The sequence below is a fragment of the Aythya marila genome, assembly GCF_965140915.1.
Source record: "Aythya marila genome assembly, chromosome: 6".
Lineage (NCBI taxonomy): Eukaryota > Metazoa > Chordata > Aves > Anseriformes > Anatidae > Aythya > Aythya marila.
Window position 1 is genome coordinate 38,268,001 of NC_139047.1, and position 19,523 is coordinate 38,287,523.

The window sequence follows — 19,523 nt, forward strand, 5'->3', positions numbered from 1 at the left end:
GTGGCTTTTGGGCACTGGAAGGATCTTGCTGCCTTCCAGGTCTGCACAGGAGGGATCTTTTCCATCTTCTCGCTGCCTTGCAGGTCTCCCCTCATCCCCGTGGCTGCTCTCCAGACCCTCCATCGTATGTGCCCCTTCTGAACTACTGACAAAGGGACTGCAGACGCGAGGGCTGGGCACGATACCCACTCGCCAAGCACAAATTACCAAGCACAAAGCTAATTACAGCACACCCCACGCCTCTCCTGCTTTATTCCTCACCCGCCGCGGGAGATGCTCCGAGCACAACGCGGGCTGCGGGGCGTGGCGGGGGGGCGTGGCCAGGACCTGGGCGTGACCTGGGCGTGGCCAGAGGGGGCGTGGCCAAGGGGGCGCGCCCTGCCCGGGGCCGCGCCGCGCCGCCCCTGCCGCCGGCTCCGCGTGGGTGGCGGCCGCGCACAGCGGAGCCTCCGCGCCCGCAGAGCGGCGGCGCCGTGCGGGGCCGTTTCGAGCCGTGCCCAGCCGTGCCGAGCCGTGCCGAGCCGTACCCAGCCGTGCTGAGCCGATCCGAGCCCCTCCGAGCCGTGCCGAGCCGGTGGGAGCCGTGCCGAGCCGTGCCGAGCCGTGCGCGGTGCCGTGTCCGCGGTGCCGTGCGGGGCGGTGCGGGGCGGTGCGCGGAGCATGTCGGCGCTGCGGCGCAAGCTGGGGGACGACTACCAGGTGGTGAGCACCTCGGCCAGCGGCGGGGGGCTGCCGCCGCCCCGGACGGCCCCCCGGGGGAAGCGGCAGCGCTTCGTGGACAAGAACGGGCGCTGCAACGTGCAGCACGGCAACCTGGGCGGCGAGACCAGCCGCTACCTGTCGGACCTCTTCACCACGCTGGTGGACCTCAAGTGGCGCTGGAACCTCTTCATCTTCATCCTCACCTACACCGTGGCCTGGCTCTTCATGGCCTCCATGTGGTGGGTGATCGCCTACATGCGGGGCGACCTCAACAAGGCGCACGACGACAGCTACACGCCCTGCGTGGCCAACGTCTACAACTTCCCCTCCGCCTTCCTCTTCTTCATTGAGACCGAGGCCACCATCGGCTACGGCTACCGCTACATCACGGACAAGTGCCCCGAGGGCATCATCCTCTTCCTCTTCCAGTCCATCCTGGGCTCCATCGTGGACGCCTTCCTCATCGGCTGCATGTTCATCAAGATGTCCCAGCCCAAGAAGAGGGCCGAGACCCTGATGTTCAGCGAGCACGCGGCCATCTCCATGCGGGACGGCAAGCTCACCCTCATGTTCCGGGTGGGCAACCTCCGCAACAGCCACATGGTGTCCGCACAGATCCGCTGCAAGCTGCTCAAAGTAAGTCCCCGGGGACACCCCACTACTGTCCTCCTCTGTGCCCCCCCGGAGCTGCTGGTGCTGCCGAGCAGCATTTGGGCAGGGAGCATCGCTGCTGTCCCCTGCCTCTGCCGTGGCTGCCTCCGTGTGCCCGCGGTGCTCGTCGCGCTCAGCCGTCGGGCGCCAGACTTACACGCACCCGGCCATCTGGTTACCCGCAGCCCTATAGGATAATGTTTATGTGCTGTGCTGTTTTACATGCATGTCTGTATAAAATGCTTGGTTTCTTCCCTGAGAGGTAACACTTTGTAGCTGGAACTCCTCGGTGTGCATTTCAGAAGGAAGCTGTGTGCCTTCCTGCTGTGTTTCTGTGCTCCCGGGCAGCGGTGTGTCCCGCCGGGCAGAACTCCATTTACATGGTGCATGAACTTCACCGAAAGCAGAATTTCAAAGTTACACATTTTAAAATCATGCTAGCAGCCCCACATGTCTGAGGAAAATAGGGTATTTGTCTGAGACTTATTGCCAGTCTTTTATTTATAGGGGAGCAGAAGGAAATGTGGAGCGGGTGGCAGGGGACGGCTCGGGTGATGTTTGGTGTGTGCAGAGCATCCTGCACATTGCCCCGGGCTGGGGGACATGGGAACTGTGTGCCTGGGGGTCCCTTGGGGGCATCCCAATTCCTTCCCTGCTGCCCTGCACAGGGGGGCTCTTGCCCTATCTGCTGTACCCAGGTCCAGCGAAGCACAGGTACATTTTTTTTTTTTTAGGGGCAAGATTTGTGTTGTTTTGGCCCAAATAAGTGTTTCTGCCAGGGTTTGCAGGCAGGATCCTCGCTGCTTTTGCTGAGCTCTGCAGGACCCCCACTGCATCCTAAATAATGGGGGAGTCCGTGGCCCAGAGGCTTGCCCTTGCCTGCAATTTCCGTGGAGTCGTGGGGGACACAACAGGAATTAAAACATCTGCACAATTTCTCCCGTCTCCTTCCTACCGTGCCTGGCTGATTTTTGCAGCTCGGGACTGACATCACTGGGGATGCTCTCACTGCAGCTGACCTGGAAGCATCTCTTCCCGTTCTCTTCTTCTTGAGTAATCAGCGCAGGCTGCGGTTATGTTCTCCTGATGTGAGCTAACGCCGCTTGTTTCCTCGCAGCCGAAGTTTAGACGGCTAAATTGAATTATGTGCAATTAGCCTGGTAAGTAATCATCCAGTCTTTAGAGGGCACCACAGTGACCCCTCAGCTGCCTTGCCTGCCGAGGCCACGCTGGCCGGGGAGGGATGGGACTGCCGCATTTAACATGCATCTTTAATAGCTTTCAGGAATCAAAATGAGTCATTTCTATTACAGGCCTAAAAAAAAATAGCCCTTTTTGTATCTGTGTAGTGCCTCTGATGGAATTTTAGAAGTTAGAGCTTAAAACTTAGTGTGGCTCCACCAAATTTCCTGAACTTTAAATGTGTGGAAGGCTGCCTTTATGGATGAAGTCATGTATTCGTGTTCTGTCATAATGCTGGAGTGACAGGGCTGAAGGGTTTGCAGCTGTTTTGTTTCTTTTTTTTTATTAAAAAAAAAAAAAAAAAGTGAGAAAACCAGAAGAGCCCAGGGAACCTCGGCATAGCAGCAGTTCAGACAAAGCAAGCTGTCAGAGCTCAGGGACGTAATTTGTGTTGTAAAAAAGCTCCTCTGTAGGAGCTCCGTACGCGGGCAGGTATAAATGGGTAGTGAGAGGGAGAAGAGCAATAAAGGGCTAAAAGGAGGCTCTCCTGTGGGTGCAGTTGCTAGCCAGCGCTGCACATCACCTACCAAATTTCTCCGCAGGGTGCAGTCCTCACGCTGCGCTGGGGAAGCGATGCCTGGCCAGGCTGCTGCCCGGGGAAAAAATAAAAGAAAAAAAAAAAAAAGAAAAAGGAGGAAAATCCAGGATTGCAGCAGGGAGAGGAGGGTGCTGCCGTGCTGGGGCAGCCTGCTTGGCTGGCAGCGGCAGGGCTGTGCAGCTGAGGGCTGTCGCTGCTCCAGGTTTTCTCGCTGGTCTCACGCCCATGGGTGCTGGCACGGAGGAGAGCTTGGCCCCATGCTGGATGCCCGGCTGACTCCCATGGGTGCACCCTGCCTCGTGTACCACCCTGTGTGCCAACGCAGGGCCACCAGGACAGCCGCAGGGCTGGCACACAGCTCCTCGTGGGTGCTGCTTCTTAGGGGGAAGGGTATTCCGCTGTAACAGCTATGTACAACTGGAAATCCTGCTGGAGTTCTGGGCTGCTTTTTTTTTCCTGGGAAGACCGTGCTGGAGAAAAAAAAAATAATAGAAAGCCATAAAGCTGGCAACTTCGTGCAAAGACTCATTCATTGGAATAATCATCTTGCCAAATGGGTCTCCAAGATTGTGAGCAACTTGGAGAAAACTTAGATGTGTGGATCTGTGCATGGCACAGCCAGAGGAGTCATTCAAGGTCAATACTTCCACAGCTGTAGTGTCTAGGGCAGCAAAATATTAAATAATTTTATATTTAAAATATAAAATATTAAAATTTAAAATATAAAGCCTGGCTTGTGCTGAGTCCTGCCTGTTACTCAGGTGTAGAATGATCTGTGGTTTGTAGCAGTTCAGCTCCCAACCTTTACCTGGGCTCCCCTGGAGGCGAGGCAGCCCCGGTGCCTGTGCCCACCCCACTGCTGGCTCTGACCAGATGTGGCTCTGACCACTGCAGCTACAGCGTTCGGGGCTGCCCTGGTGGTCCTGATGGATGTCATGGCACTCAGGGGGAGCGTGCCAGTGCTGACAGACTGCGGCAGCGGCACAGCTCTGGGGCGCCAGGCAACATCCCGCCCATTTTTAACCTTTTTCCCATCGTTTTCTTCCCCCGTCTGCATTTCATGCCTGTTTCCCTGGACTTTTCTTTTGCCGTGTCCCTCAAGCACTGAATTCTCTCTAACGCCCATATTTTATCAACCTTCCATCTGTCAAGATGCCCATTATGTTGTCATTTTTTTTTATTGCAAAATAGTTCCCCCTGCTTCATCATCTCCTGCGGCCAACCCACGTTGGTCGGGGTTTGGGTGCTTGCTTCAGGCCAAGCTGTCAGGGAGCTACCCTTGGCTCCTGCTTGGGAAGCAGCCATGAAAAACTCCCCTGAGGCTGGAAGGTGGCACCGAAGGCCAAGAGGAGGCAGTGGAGGGGGCTCACAGAGGTTTGCAGCTGGGCCTTGCCCTGTTTCTCCCGGCTCCGCTTCCTGCGTGGCGGTGCAGGAGATGTGGGTGCAGGAGGTCCTGTGGCAGTGGTTCCCTCCTGGCTCTGTTCCTTGCTCTCTTTACGGGCCATGCTCATTGCTGGGCTCGTGTCTTTGTCCTTTTGTTGCAGGGCAGGGCCCCGGCAGGCTGGTGTGCTCCTGATGTGTCTCAGCCTGATGCCCTGATCTGAAACCGTGAGGCGTTCGGACACCGGGGGCACGGCCACGAATCTGAATTTGTGCACACATAACTTAAAGCCCATTTCTTAGCTGGATCTCCAGGGCACTGGAAGAGGTTATTGTTTGCTTGGGATTAGATCTCCTTCCAATCCAACCACCATTCAGTGAATATTTTAAAAATAGAAACCAAATCCCAAGCGAGGCGCGTAATCCCTTTTTGCTCGGTCTGCTTCCTTTTCTCGTGGTTTCCCAGCTGATTCCCACCCAGCGCTGCCCTGCCAGGGGGAGCCCCGAGTGCTGGGCTCGCCTCACATCGGTTTGAAGCGTGGGGAGTGAGGGGAATTCATTTCAAGCGGTGATTTAACAATTTGGGGGCTGTGCATGACAAACACAAATTTATAAAACCTATAGGGAAAATAGTAGCAAATTCTGTAATAAAAATGCTGACCAGAAAGGGCTGTAGCATGCTATTTGTGCTTCTTCACACTATGCAGAGCAAAAATAGAGTCAGAAGTGAAGGGGGTGAGCGCGTGGCTGCGGGCTGTGCTGATGGCAGTGCTGATGGCAGCTCCCAGCACGGGCGGCACGGCGCGGTGTGCCACGGGGGGCGCTGAGTTTGGGAGTGATTTTTGTCATGGGCTTGCTGTGTAGCTGTTAAAATGTGGTTAAAATGTCCCGGTGGACAGCAGTAACTACAGCAGTGACAGCTTTTCTGGGCTTTTTTTTTTTTTTGTATATCGATCTAAATGACAGTGATGTCAAAACCATCTTGGGAAACCCTACGCTGGGTGGGTGTTGGACATTGTTCGGCAGCGCCGGGGGGCCCTCGCTTTTTGGGGAGGCTGGTGGCTGCCGCAAGCTGCCCTGACTGCTCTCTCTGCTCTCTCTGCTCTCCCCCCGCTGCTGCTCCAGTCCCGCCAGACCCCGGAGGGCGAGTTCCTGCCTCTCGACCAGCTGGAGCTGGACGTGGGCTTCAGCACGGGGGCCGACCAGCTCTTCCTCGTCTCGCCGCTCACCATCTGCCACGTGATAGATGCCAAGAGCCCCTTCTACGACCTGTCGCAGCGGAGCATGCAGACGGAGCAGTTCGAGATCGTCGTCATCCTGGAGGGCATCGTGGAGACGACGGGTGAGTGGCGGCGGCTCCAGGCACCGCTCTGCGAGCCAGATGTTGCCAACGCTTCCAGGCGGCCCAAGGCTTGGTTTCACTCGGAGAGAAAGCATTTGAGGGATTTTTGGGGAGCGTGGTTGTTCCCAAGGTGATGCTCCCCGCAGGAGGTGAAACCCTCACTGCATGTGGGCTGAGATTTTTCCTTCCCGGTGGGCAGAGCCTGGGTGCTGGAGCCTGATGCCAGGAGCAGTCGCCGTGCCCTGCTCTGCTTTCCGTGCTCCAGTATCAGTGGGAAGGCACTTGGCAGGGACACCGGAATGTCTTGTGCCATTTTTCCAGGGTTTCTGCACTTTTCTAGCATGGGAGGGAATCCCACAGACCTCAGGCTGTGGTGTTTCTGTTAGGCCAGGATGCCCCGCGAGGCTGGTGACAGCAGAGAGGAATCGCTGGTGCTTTTCAAGGAAACCTCCTGCTATTTGCATAGCTGGCTCGAGTAAGGGTTTCAGGGCTGACACACAGACCAGAGGACTCTAGTTTTTTTGTTATTGTTGTTTTTTAGCAGAACTGTTTTAAACACAACTGGTTGCAGAAAGGGAGTTTTGTAAATACCTCGTTACAATTCTAAAACAAAGTCGTGTGTTGGTATACTTCTGAGTTTATTTTTGTAAATATTTTCAGTGTCAACGTTATACACAGAACAACAAGGAAAGGAGGTATTTTCTGAATCTGTCAAGCCAAACTCATGGAGGCTTGCAAATGCTGTGACCTAGTTTTATAAAATGAGATGAATATTGGGTAAAATAGAGCACAGTAATTCTATCTTGATGAAACATGGAGGGATGAAAGGTTTCTGAAAAAAAAAAAATATCATTAGAAATGTGAGTAAAGGAGAACGGAGGAGAATCGGAGGAGAAAGAGACCCGAGGGGCAACCTTGCCCAAAGGGTGCCCATATTTTAGGGGAGGAGAGGCAGGTGCTGTGTGGGGTTACTGCACACTTTGGGGCCACCCTTGGCCAAGCACCTGCAGGACTCCAGCACCCGCAGGAGCTGGGCCCATTGACATAACCCCCCGGTAAAGCAAAGCGCATGGGCCCTGTCGGCAGGGAGCCTTATGCAAGCTGCTACTGTGCGTGGAAATCCTGTGCTGCAGAAACCGTCCCCCCAAGCTATCCTCAGTTAGGTTTGCATCTAGCAGCCCGCAGTCACCCTAGAACAGAAGCAATAATTTGAAGGGAATTATTATAAATATTAAAAAAAATAATAACTCGCAGCTTGCTGTGTTGGACTTCTTGCAGCGAAAGCTGGTGGGGAGCTGGCTCTGTGCTTCATTCCCTCCCAGCGTAAGGCAGCCAGGTGCCCTCGCTGCAGAGTGCAAGCCGTGTAAGGCAACCCAAGTTTTAAATGTCTGCTGGCGCGGAGGGAACGGCGAAACTGCGGAGACCAGAAATAACTTGCAGTTGTTTAGAAACCAGGGTGCTATTTTCAGGTCGGTGTAAAAACGCTGCCTGTTTTTCAGTTTGTCTGTGAAAGCCAGTCAGGAATGTGAAGATTTATTTTTTTTCCAGTTAATTCAGATCGCGTGCAGCTGGAAAGGGAGCTGTGGTGTGCTGGTGGGTCTCACGGGACTGGGTGAGCCCCAGTTATGCTGTGTGTAGTTTGGGGAGATCGGCCTGATGGTGGATATGTGGGCTGCAGGAGGCAGGCTGGAGGGAGAGCAGATAAACCCTGGCTGATTTGCAGAGGGATTTTTGAAGGGATATTTGTGGTTGCAGGGACCTGCAATGGATGGGATGGGTCTGAGAGCCCAACACAGGGCTGCTCTGTGCTATCCCAGGGGTCAGGGCAGGGGCTGGCAGCTCAGCCTGTGCCGTATGTGGGCACTTCTGGGCTCTCTTCGTACTGCTGGAAGCGCCGCTTAATTTAATTACGGATGCAACCTGTGTGCAGCCACCCATTACCCTTCTATCAGTTTCTGCATGAAAGACGTGATCCTTATTTTATATCTTTAAATAATATGAAATCCAGATGCCCCGAGGAGCTGAGGCTGCCCCATCCCTGTGGTACCTGAGACCAGGCTGGGGGGGTTTGGGCAGCCTGGGCTGGGGGAAGCCAGCCCCAAACTGCTCTGCAGCTCTTTGAATTGGATTTTAAAGCTTAGAAGACTGTAATTCAATACTAGAATGCCACAAAGATGGATGAATTTGTGTAATTACGCAGTCTTGGCATTTCATTTCCTTCCAAAGGTCTGAAAGTCAAGTTCAAGCGGTGCCGCGTGGCGTGCCTGCTCCCGTGCTGGCTGCGATGGGGGCTGCGTCTGTCCCTGAGCTGTGTGGGCTGTGACAGGGTGTCTGCCTGCTGGGTGCCTGCTGGGTGTCCGCTGGGGACTGTCCTTTGAGATACACTTGGACTTCAGCTCTAGCATCTCTCTGTGAAAGCAGCTGATTCCACTGGGATGTGGATGGGGAAGGTTGGACTGGGTGATCTTGGAGGTCTTTTCCAACCTTAATCATTCTGTGATGTCTTTGTTCCCAATCACTGTAATGTGTGCTGAGCTTTTAGGAGTAACTTTCCCCCAACATCAGAGGCGTTATTTTGCTCCTGTGCTGTGTCTACTGGCTTGAGAAGGCAGTTCAGAGGATCTCAGAAAATAACGTGATTCCCAGTGTCGTCATTCAGCAACCATCTAATACAGATAATTTTCTAAGTTGCCGTATTATTTTCTGTTTTTGTAATTTTGTCTTGAGGAGCTTCAGGACCGTGGAGGTGAGTAGCTTTTTGCAGGCCCCAGAAATGCAGCACAGAACTGCACTCGCTGCTTTCCACCCTGGCCCTCGCAGTGCAGTGCAGCTGAGCAGACCTTGCCGGGTTGTACTAGGGGAATATTTGCTGCTGATCATTTGTAGCATATTTAACAGAAGAGGCTTTGATATTCATCAGTTCTGCAGCTTCCAGAGTTTTAAACGGAGATCTAGTGCCTGCTGCCTACGCTCCTGCTTTGTTTTTCAAGTAAATTATTTTCTGTGTGTGCCCGAAGAGTGCTGTGGAATTGTGCTCGGATCCACAGCATCCCTTGTAATTAACCGGGTGCTGACGCACGTGGCTTGTGTCTCTTGGAGATCTGCTGGTCCCAAAGTCAAGAATTAGACAGCAGGCAAATAATAGTAAATAGCAAAAATATTTGTTTCATGACATCCTCTTCGCTGCTCTTCTATTTGTATTGACACGATAGAAGCGGCCTTTGGTCTGAAAGAGAGCAAAGTGAGAATGAGAAGGTGGAAAACAAACACAGATTGTGGCTCAGCAAAGGGAAACTGGGAGATAAGGAGAGGCACTGGAGGGATCAGTGGGGTTGATTCATGGCCCTTTACGTGTTTGGTGTTTTGAAATGCTTCAGCCTTGACCTGTTCTGTAACTCGTGATTCCAAACCACGCTGAGCAACCCAGCGGGGTCTGGTGCGTGCCGTGGTCTCGGCTGCCTCCTGGGCAGCGCAGGAATTCCTCCCACAGCTCTTCGTCACTGGAATTTTGAGTCCCTGCGCTGTGTTTTGTAGGTGTTTGAAAAGAGCTACGAGAGGAAGGAAGCCTTTGCATGCCCTCATGCTGCAGGGCTGCACTCTCTGGACCTGTCATTTGGCTTACTAAGGTGAGAACTGTGCCTCCCTGTGTCCTTAGTGAAGCTGGGCACGGTGCATCTTACCACGGTGCTGAGCATCTCTCTGCTCTAATCCATGTATTTGTAAAATAGGAATTCAGCACTCCTGATGGCGTTTGGCCTGTGTCAGCTCATTCTTTTGATCAGGACGTGGAGCCTCTTGGTTTTCTCTAGCAGGTGCTTATGAAGTCTTTTTTTCTTTGACTTTGTTTTCTGTGTTAAACTTTTGATATGCAATGCTACCAAGGGGGGCAGAGGATTAGTAAATGTATACAATAAATTTTGTGTTGACTGTCTGCAGGGACAGTAAAGATTTCTTGGAGAAGTTTAATGAGTTGTTTAAGCAGGATCTTCTCGCTTGTAAGTCCCACTTGGCTGATTAAAATCACCGTTTCCGATGCCTTCTCTCATTAAATCATATGAAAATGATCTCTCATAGATACCTCCCAACTTGATTAAATTAATTTACTGCCTAGTCACCGAAGTTTTAATTTCCAGAAAAGTAAACATTTCCTTCTGCTTTCCGTGCCCTCCACTGCAGCTTGTAGGTTGCTTAGATAACACCGTGTGATGTATTTTTCAGGTTCCTAAGGGCTAAGGTAAGGTGTTCCCCTGCTCCACAGCTGAAGAAGATGGGAGGCAGACGCGGATCAGCCCTGGAGGCAGCAGGGCTGGAGGTGTCCCTCTCCAGCAGGCCCTTTCCCTCAGGGAGCAGAAGACAAAACATCTCAGCAGATGCATTTTCCAGTGCCTGTTTTCCCTCCTCCCATCGGTTTCACCCAGGCTCACCCCACGGAGCCCTCCCATGGGTGCCCACCCTGGCACCTGGGGGCTCCTGGTCCCCTCAGCACCTCTGGCATGAATTGTAGGTGGAAAACTCATGCCCTGGGACTGCCACAAAGACCGAGCCCTGGAGTGCTCCCTGCAAACATCCAAGGGTGCTGGGGCAGGCTCTGGGTCTTTGGTTATTTTGGGGTCTTGGCCCGCTGGCTAGCGATGGAGGAGTTGAGTAGCTGGAATGCTCAAGCAGCTTTTTGAAATTCAAAGATGGTTATGATTCATAAGGGTAATTGCTAATCATTTTGAATTATTTTTGATACATATCCAACCCCTCCATTATTATGATAGCATATAATTTTGAAGAACGCTCAAAGCGTTTATTTTCACAACCTATTGTCCTGATCTCACATTGTTGTGATGGAGAATTCGCGGCTCCATTGTCAGCCCTGGAACAGCAAAACTTGCAGGTGCTGTTGGAGGGGAGAAGAAGTTTTGACTCTTATTCTGCAGTCCCTTTAAGGGTCCTTGCCTCCGTGTGTATTTAGAAACACAAAGCCTTTTAAAATTGGAGCATTATCCTGCGACTTACTGATAAGCGGCGGAAATTGCTAAAAGATGATGAACTGTTAATAAGAACGTACAGAAACCTGGCAGGAATGGTGTATGAATCCATTTTCAAAACTCATTAAGTGTTATTTTGAAAACCTTTTAACACCATTTTCTGATTAAAGAAATCAAACAGCTTGCCATGCTTTTTAATTAAATAAGTAGAGAATGGAATCAAAGACATATCTCACTGTTTTTACCTTTAAAAAGAGGAATAGCTTAAATTATGGAAATGTGGGTCTTCGTAGAAAGGTTTCTCTCAGAAATGGATACTTGTGAATGATTTCAAACCCGAAACAACTTGAGTGAACAAAGAGCCGTGATACAAATCTGAAAGCTGGTGTGATTTAGATAATTTCTAGAGCTATTTAAAAACGTTTTTCCTATGCATTATTCTCAAGGTCACTTAGCTGTGAAGAAGCCGCAGTACGAATTGAGCAAATTTAGAGTTGGAGCAAAAAAAAAAAAAGTATTTATTCTGTTTTTATCTTACCATTCATGTTTTGGGGTTTGGCTATTTTTTATTTTTGCTGGTTGGTTGCTTGTTTTGTGCAGGTGCGGGCAAAGTATTGTGGGCAGAGGTGCAAGAGAGTGCGGATACTCAGGGGATACTCTGGGTAACCCCAGCCGAGGGTCAGGCTGAGCTGAGTGCTGTGGAGTGGGGCTGCACTGGGGGGCTCCCACCCAGGCACAGACGTGGTGATAGTACCACGGCTGTGTTGGTGTAGGAGCTGCCTGTCTGAACCTCTCCTCCGTGGAGCATCGCCACCGCTGCACGACTGAGAGAGATGTCAGCGTGGTGTGTGGCTGGGAAGGAGATGGGAGAACAGTTCAGCAGGTCTCCCTAATGAGAGGGGTTTTTTCTTCTTTTGTTCTTCGTTATTTTTTTAAACTTAGCCTAAACATGATGAAATAGCCACTTAAGATGTCACAGTCTCAGCAGTTCACCAAATCTGTTTCCAGTGCTGGCGTTGTGTAGTCTGCTAGTGGAAAGAGCAGTATTTATTGGAGGCGAAGGCACGGACATTTGTCACTGTCAAAGCAGGGATGTGCTGAACAGCCCCAGCTTCCCTCTGGCCCCTGTGGCTGGGCCAGGTACAGCCAGATGGGTCAGAAAAGGGGAAAAAAAGGAATCTGTTTTGGTATCTAGGCATTGCCTCTAGAACAGCCACAATGGGCAGTCTGACCTGGCCTCAGCCCTCTGCTGCGTGTACTGAAAGTGTATCACCGATGGTTAGCACTTGGAGAAACTACTGAAAATGGCAGATTTATCCAACACGAACTGAAAACTGAAGGTGAATGCATATGATGAGGACCCGGTCTTAAATTAGTTCCGGTCCAGAACCTTTTCTTTGGTTTTTATCGAGGAATGTAAATCTCTCTGCGGAAATCTGCATTTCAGATGGGTGCATGGAAGTGGTGAAAAGAATGAAAATAAAATCATGGAAAAGAGGCACTTTTTTTTTTTTTTTTTTTTTTTTTTTAATTTCCCTTGGGTAGCTTCTGCTTTGGTGAATTAGTTATTTAATTATGACTTATAAATGCATAGTATTTTTTAATGATAATGAAAGGATCTAAGGTTCAGTGGAAATGTAGCAAAAGCAAATGGGTTTGTGTGCTGTTTGTAAGGAGAAGCAGCTGGAGGAGAGCAGTTTTGGGAACTGCATCCCTTATGTAACTTGCAAGCATTGAATTTCGGCTAACGTATACCTCCTGCTTGAGGCAGAAATTCCCCAGAGTACTGAATTCCACTGCATAAAACCTTCATGGCTCTTTCCCCTTTTTTTTCCTAGATGTCTTTAGAGATACAGAAGAGAAAAATGGTAGTGGTTTTAATCCCGAGCTCTGCAGGAGCTTTCCTTTCACCATATATAAGCTGAATAACTGGTGATTCATCAGAAGTCATGTCTTTGTAAAAATACTCGTTCACGCTTAATCAAACAGAGTATGTTCATCTCAAATGTGTGAAATACTGTGGTCTGTGGTGGAGTAAGGCAAAATACTGTGGTCTATGGTGGAGAAAGGGGTGCTCCCCACATCCCAGCCTGCTCTGCCCCTCTCGGGGAGACTGGGAAGCCAGCAAGAAAGCTCTGCAGCGCTCAAGCTGTGCTGTTTCTCTCCCATTGCTTTTTCAGTTAATAATAAACCTAAATAGGAGGCCGTAGCTTCATTCTCATCCTCTTATCACCACGGTATCTCTTGCTGGGCTGTGTAAAAGGTTTAGTGGTTTTCCGTATTTCTGGGCAGAAAAACAAAAAAGCTTTGGCTAAAGTAGTCCCGGCACTGGAGTCACGAGGATGGTTTTGTGGATCTGCATGGAGACCAGCTTAAAGTCGTGTCCACGTTTTGCCACGTGCATATTTTGTACAGTAGCTGTTCCTGTGCTAGTTCTGCCTGGGTTTCCTGCAGATGCCCGCCGGGTGCCAGCCAGCAGTGCCCAGCCACAGCAGCTCCTCCCAGGGGTGTTCCTGCTCGGGAGGAGATGGTGGTGACCACAAGATCAATGAACGAGTTGATTGCTTCACCCCTGGCTTAAATGAAACCCTCAGAACCGTCACTTGCTAATATCGATCTGATTTAAACCCAGGTGGATCAAGTTGCCTCTTTCTGTTACCGCATTTGTGCAGAACGAGGAAATCCGGGCAGGAATCCCAGTGCCCGGGGGTCAGCGCTGTCTAAACCTGGGCCAGACGGCTGGGGAGAGCTGGCAGCCTCGGTCCTGGACACCCCCAAAATCCCGGGAGGGCTGGTGTAAGGGATGGGGTGCTCGCCTCTGAGCAGCCCAGAGACCAGGCTGGGGACCCAGCATGGGTCTCACCACAAGTGGAATTCAGTGGGAATGGAAGGGAAACTCTGCCACTCTCAGCTGGTGCAGCAAATACTTCCAGGTTTTGCACTTTTTACCCATTTTCTCATAGACTGCATCTTTCTCATTTTGTCTTGTTTGTTAATATTGTTATAAAATATTATTAAAAACTTCAATCTTGCAGGGCACTCCAGTTCTTTCCTCTTCAGCAGCCCCATTCCTCTGCCTTAGGAGGAAACTAAGCTGGTTGGACCTTACTTGCTCTGGCCAGCCCAGTTTTGCCCTTGCTTGCAACCTTGCTGTCCTCTGGCTATTAGAATTGTTTGGTTATTTTGTGCAGTATTTTCCATGCTTGGAAGTTAGCCTGGGCTGCAATTGCCCGTCCCCTGCCTGTCCCTCCGTTCGCACTGTGGGTGCTGCGGCTGCCCCTCTGCACCTGCCTGGATGCGTGCTCGTCCTGTTCTCATAAATGTTTCATGGGGCCCCGATTGCTGCAGCTGATTCTCAGAGTATGTGAGGACACGTTTTGTGAACCCTAACTGGATTTGGAGCATATAAGTAGTTTCTAAGCCTGCTCTCGGCATCCTGAGTTCAGACTCCTGTGCTGATGCTGTTTTAGCCGGCTAAATGTTGTAGTGAAGGCTAAACCTGGAAAGGCCGTAAGCACCCGGGGCTTCTCAGGGTCCTGTTTTATTAGCTCTTTCTCCCTGTTCATCAGTGCAGTATTTCTCTCCTTAATTCACTTTTTGCTCTTAATTTCTTTTGGGTTGTTTCTGGATTTAGAAAGCTTTGGCATTTGCAGTTGCTGAAGGGAGCCTGCTGTTGTGGCAGCTCCTTGACCATTACGGGTGGAAGGCTCATCAGACGCTGTCTGCTTCTGCGGCAGGGAAGGAGCACTGAGGAGGCAAGCAAGTGAAAAGATTTTGCAATATCAAGGAGTGAAAAAACAGACTGGAAATGCTGCTAGGTGCTATGAGAAACCTGCGCCTGGTGGCCAGGTCTGTGAAGCCCTTCTGGTCTGACTTCAGTTTGCAAACCTGGATTAATTAGTATTGTGCTGGCTGGAAAACAAGCAGCTAGAGCAGTTTGTGCTTTTCCATATTCCTTTCTTCCTTTTAATTAGAAATTTTCATATTTTCAAAATAAAAAAAAACTCTGGTGCCTTTTCATTCTGAGGAAATTCTGTGCTTCCCAAGGAATGCAGGGATCAGAGTCCTTCATCCACAGGTGGCTTTCCTCCTGTATTGAATACTACTTGTGACAAAACCAATTTTTTTTTTTTTTTCTTTCACCTGGGAATTCATCTATAAATTCATCTATAGAGACCTGCAGTGTTCATTACTGAGCACTCCCCAGCTATACATACCAATCAGGATCCTAGCCCATTCATATTAAATGAGCACAAAACTGTTTTTATCCTGCCTTACAGTAAGAAATACCCTTACTAGCATGGAGCTGTCTCAGCAATGGGTTGTGAAGTGGCAGTGATCAGATGAGCTGTTTCTTACCCCTTCTGTTCTGGTTCCCTCGCTCCTTGCTGCAGCAGCTGATGTCCTTGCTTCTGTCCTGGTACATGAACACAAGCTTTAGGGAGCTGTCCTGGTTCAGAAGAGCACGAACCAGATGAGGCCATGCAGTGTATCAGATCCCTCAGCCCCTTGGTGGGCTGCTCCACTGTGGTGTTATTTGTAGGATTTCCCTAAGTACCGTACCAGTACACTGACAAGGAGCGGTCTGCCCGGTGGCACCACGGAGGGGCTGCATGTCTGCATTGAGCAGAGCTTGCAGGGGATTTTATCAGGCAATTAGCAGCTTTATCAGCTGTGTGGCAATTTCCTTCTAAGCATACTGGGGGAGAAGATGGTGGAAGGAGGGAGGACGGACTCTGAAAGTCCAGCATTTTGTACGTTTCAGTGATGTCTTAAGGGTTTCACTGTGAATTGTTACTGCAAAGAGCGAGGGTAGCAATTCTGTACGAGTATCAGTGAAAACCTTCAGCAAGGCTCTTTAGGAGCTCCCAGGGTGCATCTGCATTGTCAGAGATCTGCTTGAATTCCCAAGAAGAAAATAAGCGGTCATCCTGTCTGTGCTTTGGACATGAATAGTCTTTTAATTCTCTTTAACATTTCCATAATCGCTTATGTTGACATTTTTAACTTGTTGAACATTTCATATGCTTTTTATTCTATAATGAAATCACTGAAGCAACAGCATTTAACAACCCCTCCCAAGGCTGTGGATGACATAGAGGCACTAGGATGCATTTCAGTTCCTGGAGAGTCTCTTGCTGTTTTTTTTTTTAATGCTTTTTCTTTTTTTGGCTGATACTGGGCCAGCTTACTGGGTGATAGGGTAGTGTAGTGTAGCAAATATAGTGTATGGGTAGATGCAAGTATAAATACATCCTGAGCATATATGAGCTATATATATATGTATAGATATATAAGAAAAATAAGGTCAGCCTGCAGAGGGGTGAATGAGGTTGAAACGTGGGTAACTTCAGTGCTACCCCTCTGGCTCACGTACCAAACCGCAGCATGTTGTGCGTGGAGTGTTTAGTATATTCGTGGTTGGCAGGCTGCAAAGGGAGGCCACGTGCTGCTGGCAGCCTTATAGCTGTGGCATGGGTGCACGTGTGTGTGTGCACAGGCAGGTGTGTGTGTGTGTGAGCGTGCAACAGAGCAGAGAGCACGTGGTGGAGCAGGGCTGCGTGGCCTCCCACCACGCGGGTTAGCCACGGATTGCGTGGTGGGGGCGTGAGTTGGGCTGCTTTGCTGCAGCTAGCGAGCGAGCTGGGCTTGTTTTCCGCCGACGCCTGCTGGATGGAGAATGCCAGCTCCCCTGCTCCCATCTGCTGCTGCTTCTCCCTCCTCGCCGCCCAGGCTCTGCAGCAGCTCGCCGTGGCGATGCGTCTTGGGTTGTGCCGAGGGATGCGAGCTGGAATTGGGAGGGTGGGGAAAAGCAGTAACTGCTGGTTCGCTACTCTGGTAGGAGGCTCTCGGAAAGATATTCTTCTTTCATTAGATGCAGAAATGCATTTGCTTTAACTTCCATCGTTGCAGCCAATTTCCTTAAAACTCCATCTAATTTTTTCTCATAGTGAAACCTTGATAATGAAGCTCTGCCAGTTCATACAGGGGAACACACAAAAGCATCAAGAAGAGAGGGCGTGAGACGAGGTTTTTATTGGGTTGTACATCACAGAAGAGAGCACTCAAGGATTGTGGGCCCATTCTGGAAACCCTTTAAGAAGATGTTTCTTTCCCAATTATAAGTATCACAAATTCTGGTTAACAGGGTAGGGTGGGCAGCACATCCTGGGAAGGCAGCAGGGGAAGTCCCAAGACATGGGTGAATATTTTAAAGCAACTCATTGGAGTACCAGTAAGGATGCAGCTTCCAGGACTAATTTCTGGTTCTGTGGCCGGGTCAGGTCTGTAGCATCCGTGTAGTTTGGCAGCAGCTGCGGGGAGGAGCTGGCTAGCTGGGGCCAGGCTTGGGGCTGGCTCTGCATCCCTCAGCTCTGGCTGTGAGCAACGGGAGCACGGCTTCAGCTTTCAGCCTCCTGGGCAGCCCTGCCCAGTGCAGCTCTGTCAGCAGCTCCTCGGCTGTGTATGGGAACGGGCCCTCGGGCACCAGGGGTGCTGGGAGGTGGCACAGACTGGGGGGACTTGCAGGAGATGGAGATAGCTGCTTTCCTTCTGAAGCAGGAGGAAGCTTTGTGTTAGGAGTACCACTGAAAGCAGATTATAAGGCAGATTGCTAATAAAGCCCTGTCTCCAAACATCGATAACGCACCTTGCATAAGCATCCGGTGATGTACCCTGTGTATGCATCTCATTCGCTATTGTAGGTGGAGGTACTGGTGAGAAAATGCACGGCTAATGCCTAGAGTTTGTTTTCTTCAGGAAAAAAAATGAAATAAGCTGCATTTCACCCTTCTTAAATGTGGTCCAAGCTCATCCAAGTGGGGCTCGGGGGCGAAGCGCAGGAGCGGGGGGGTGTTGTGCTGAGGAGGGGAGGGGGGAGGGGAGGAAGGGAAGCCAGGGTCATTTGGGAAGGCAGTAAAATGAAATTAAAAATATTAACTTAGTTAGGACGAAGAACTGTCTGCTGACTCTGTTTCTTCTTGCTCTGCATGTTATTAATCACGGTCTCGGTGTCCTTGCCGCTCCCTGGAAGCTCGGTTTGTGTAATCTGTCCTCACCTGCTGCCTGCCCTCCTCCAGCATCACAGCTGAAAGGGCTCCCCACGGGGTGTGAGAGGGGCTGGCTTTGCTTTGGGAGCCACGGCTGCACCCACGGGCAGGGAGTGAAGCTGTTCAATTGCAACTCTTTGAGTATTTAACAGTCTTACTGGGTTGCCTGTCCAACTTCCCCAGCCCGGTTTGACAGAGGAAGGTTTCCCTCTAGTCCTCGGGACTGACTGACAGGATTTCTCATCTTGTTAAAAAAAATCCACAGAAGTGCAAATTTAGGCTGTGCTCAAAAACTGAACTTCATGTCAATGCGGTAATTACAAGACAAATACATGGCAAATTATAGAATATTCATTTTCTACTTTTACATGGAATAGAAATTAAATAAATTCAACTGAAGTTTTTTAGCCAAGTGACTCAGTCATTGTTCATGGGAATGGCAGGTGCAGTTCTGGTTCCTAGCAGCATTCCTTCTGATGACGGGGTTCTCACCATCTGCAACGTGCCAAGCTGGCATATGGGACCTGCGTGGATGTTTCCCATCCCTTCCCAGTACGTGTTCTGTTTTTTTCTGCCCGCTGTGGCTGCACAATGGGGTGCGGGTGCTGCTCTGCGCCCATCCCTGGGACAGGGTTGCTGGGAGGGTGCTGGCAGCCCCGAGGTGTGGGGATTATAAAGTGGTAACACGAGGGTTGGGGTGGGTGATGGAGTGGAGGCACCTGAACACCTACACTGGTTCCCTATCTGCAGGAGCAAGTTGGTTAAAAAGGCAGGGAGAATTGAATTCAATAGGATTCGGGGAACATCATAAACAGAGTCAGTGTTTTGGGCTAGGGCTGAGGTCACTTTCTGCATGCTGCTGAATATTTCAGTATAGTGTGAGCTATTTTCTCATATTTTTTGATGCTCGTTTAGAGTGCTGCACTTAGCGGACTTCATTATTGAGCCTGTTTTACTGTTTTGTGACTCACATCACATTTCGCATGGCACTTGCTGCGTTGCAGTTGAGCTTTTGTGGAAAGGGCCACAGGGGCTGAGGCTCCCCGGGTGTGCAGGACCATTGGGCTGGTGAGCCTGGCCATGGGGCTGGTGTCTGGTGGCACCCGGGATGTGGCGAGGACACCTCTTACAGTGTCAGGTTGTTGTCAGCTGCGGGGGAAGCATTACCAGCTCTTCTTTCACCTGCAAGAAGAAATTACTAAAAGCAGGCAATGCGAGCTTCCCCGTTCTGCAGAAAATATATTTGCAGTCCTGCTAAATAGCGATTTCATGCTTGACTGAGAGCAGAGCCCTTTGGTGATACTTAAAACTTAGCGAGCATTATGTTCTTTACATTTATAAATACCCACGTGGCCTCTCATTTTGCAGTTTAATTTAGGGTGTTCTTGGTGTTTACAGGGCCGGGTGGGGGAGAAGTGCTTCCTCCTGCTCTCACAGGAGGTGAGAGCACCAAAATGCACCAAAATGCAGGCTGCCCCTGTGGGCAGTTTGTTAAGCTGGAAAAGCTTAACAAACAAAACAGCTGGAGAAATTTCCATCTGCAGCAGCAGTGAAGGAGGTACTGAGAAAATGTGACGGGGGGGCATCGGTGGTGGTGGTGGCGGAATCCAGCACGTTTGTCCGAGCTGCTCCTGGCATATCTG

The 19,523-nt window shown here is 50.5% G+C and overlaps 1 protein-coding gene across 1 annotated transcript in view; it reads left to right on the top strand.

Annotated features, from left to right (window-relative positions):
• The first annotated feature begins 393 nt into the window (after positions 1-393).
• KCNJ3 (potassium inwardly rectifying channel subfamily J member 3) overlaps positions 394-19,523 on the top strand; it is a 41,396-nt gene continuing 22,266 nt past the window's right edge. Inside the window, exons 1-2 of the mRNA XM_082763184.1 lie at positions 394-1,338; positions 5,639-5,855. Of these exons, the coding sequence (XP_082619310.1) occupies positions 661-1,338; positions 5,639-5,855 (895 nt within the window). The 5' untranslated portion in view covers positions 394-660. The remainder of the gene's footprint in view (positions 1,339-5,638; positions 5,856-19,523) is intronic.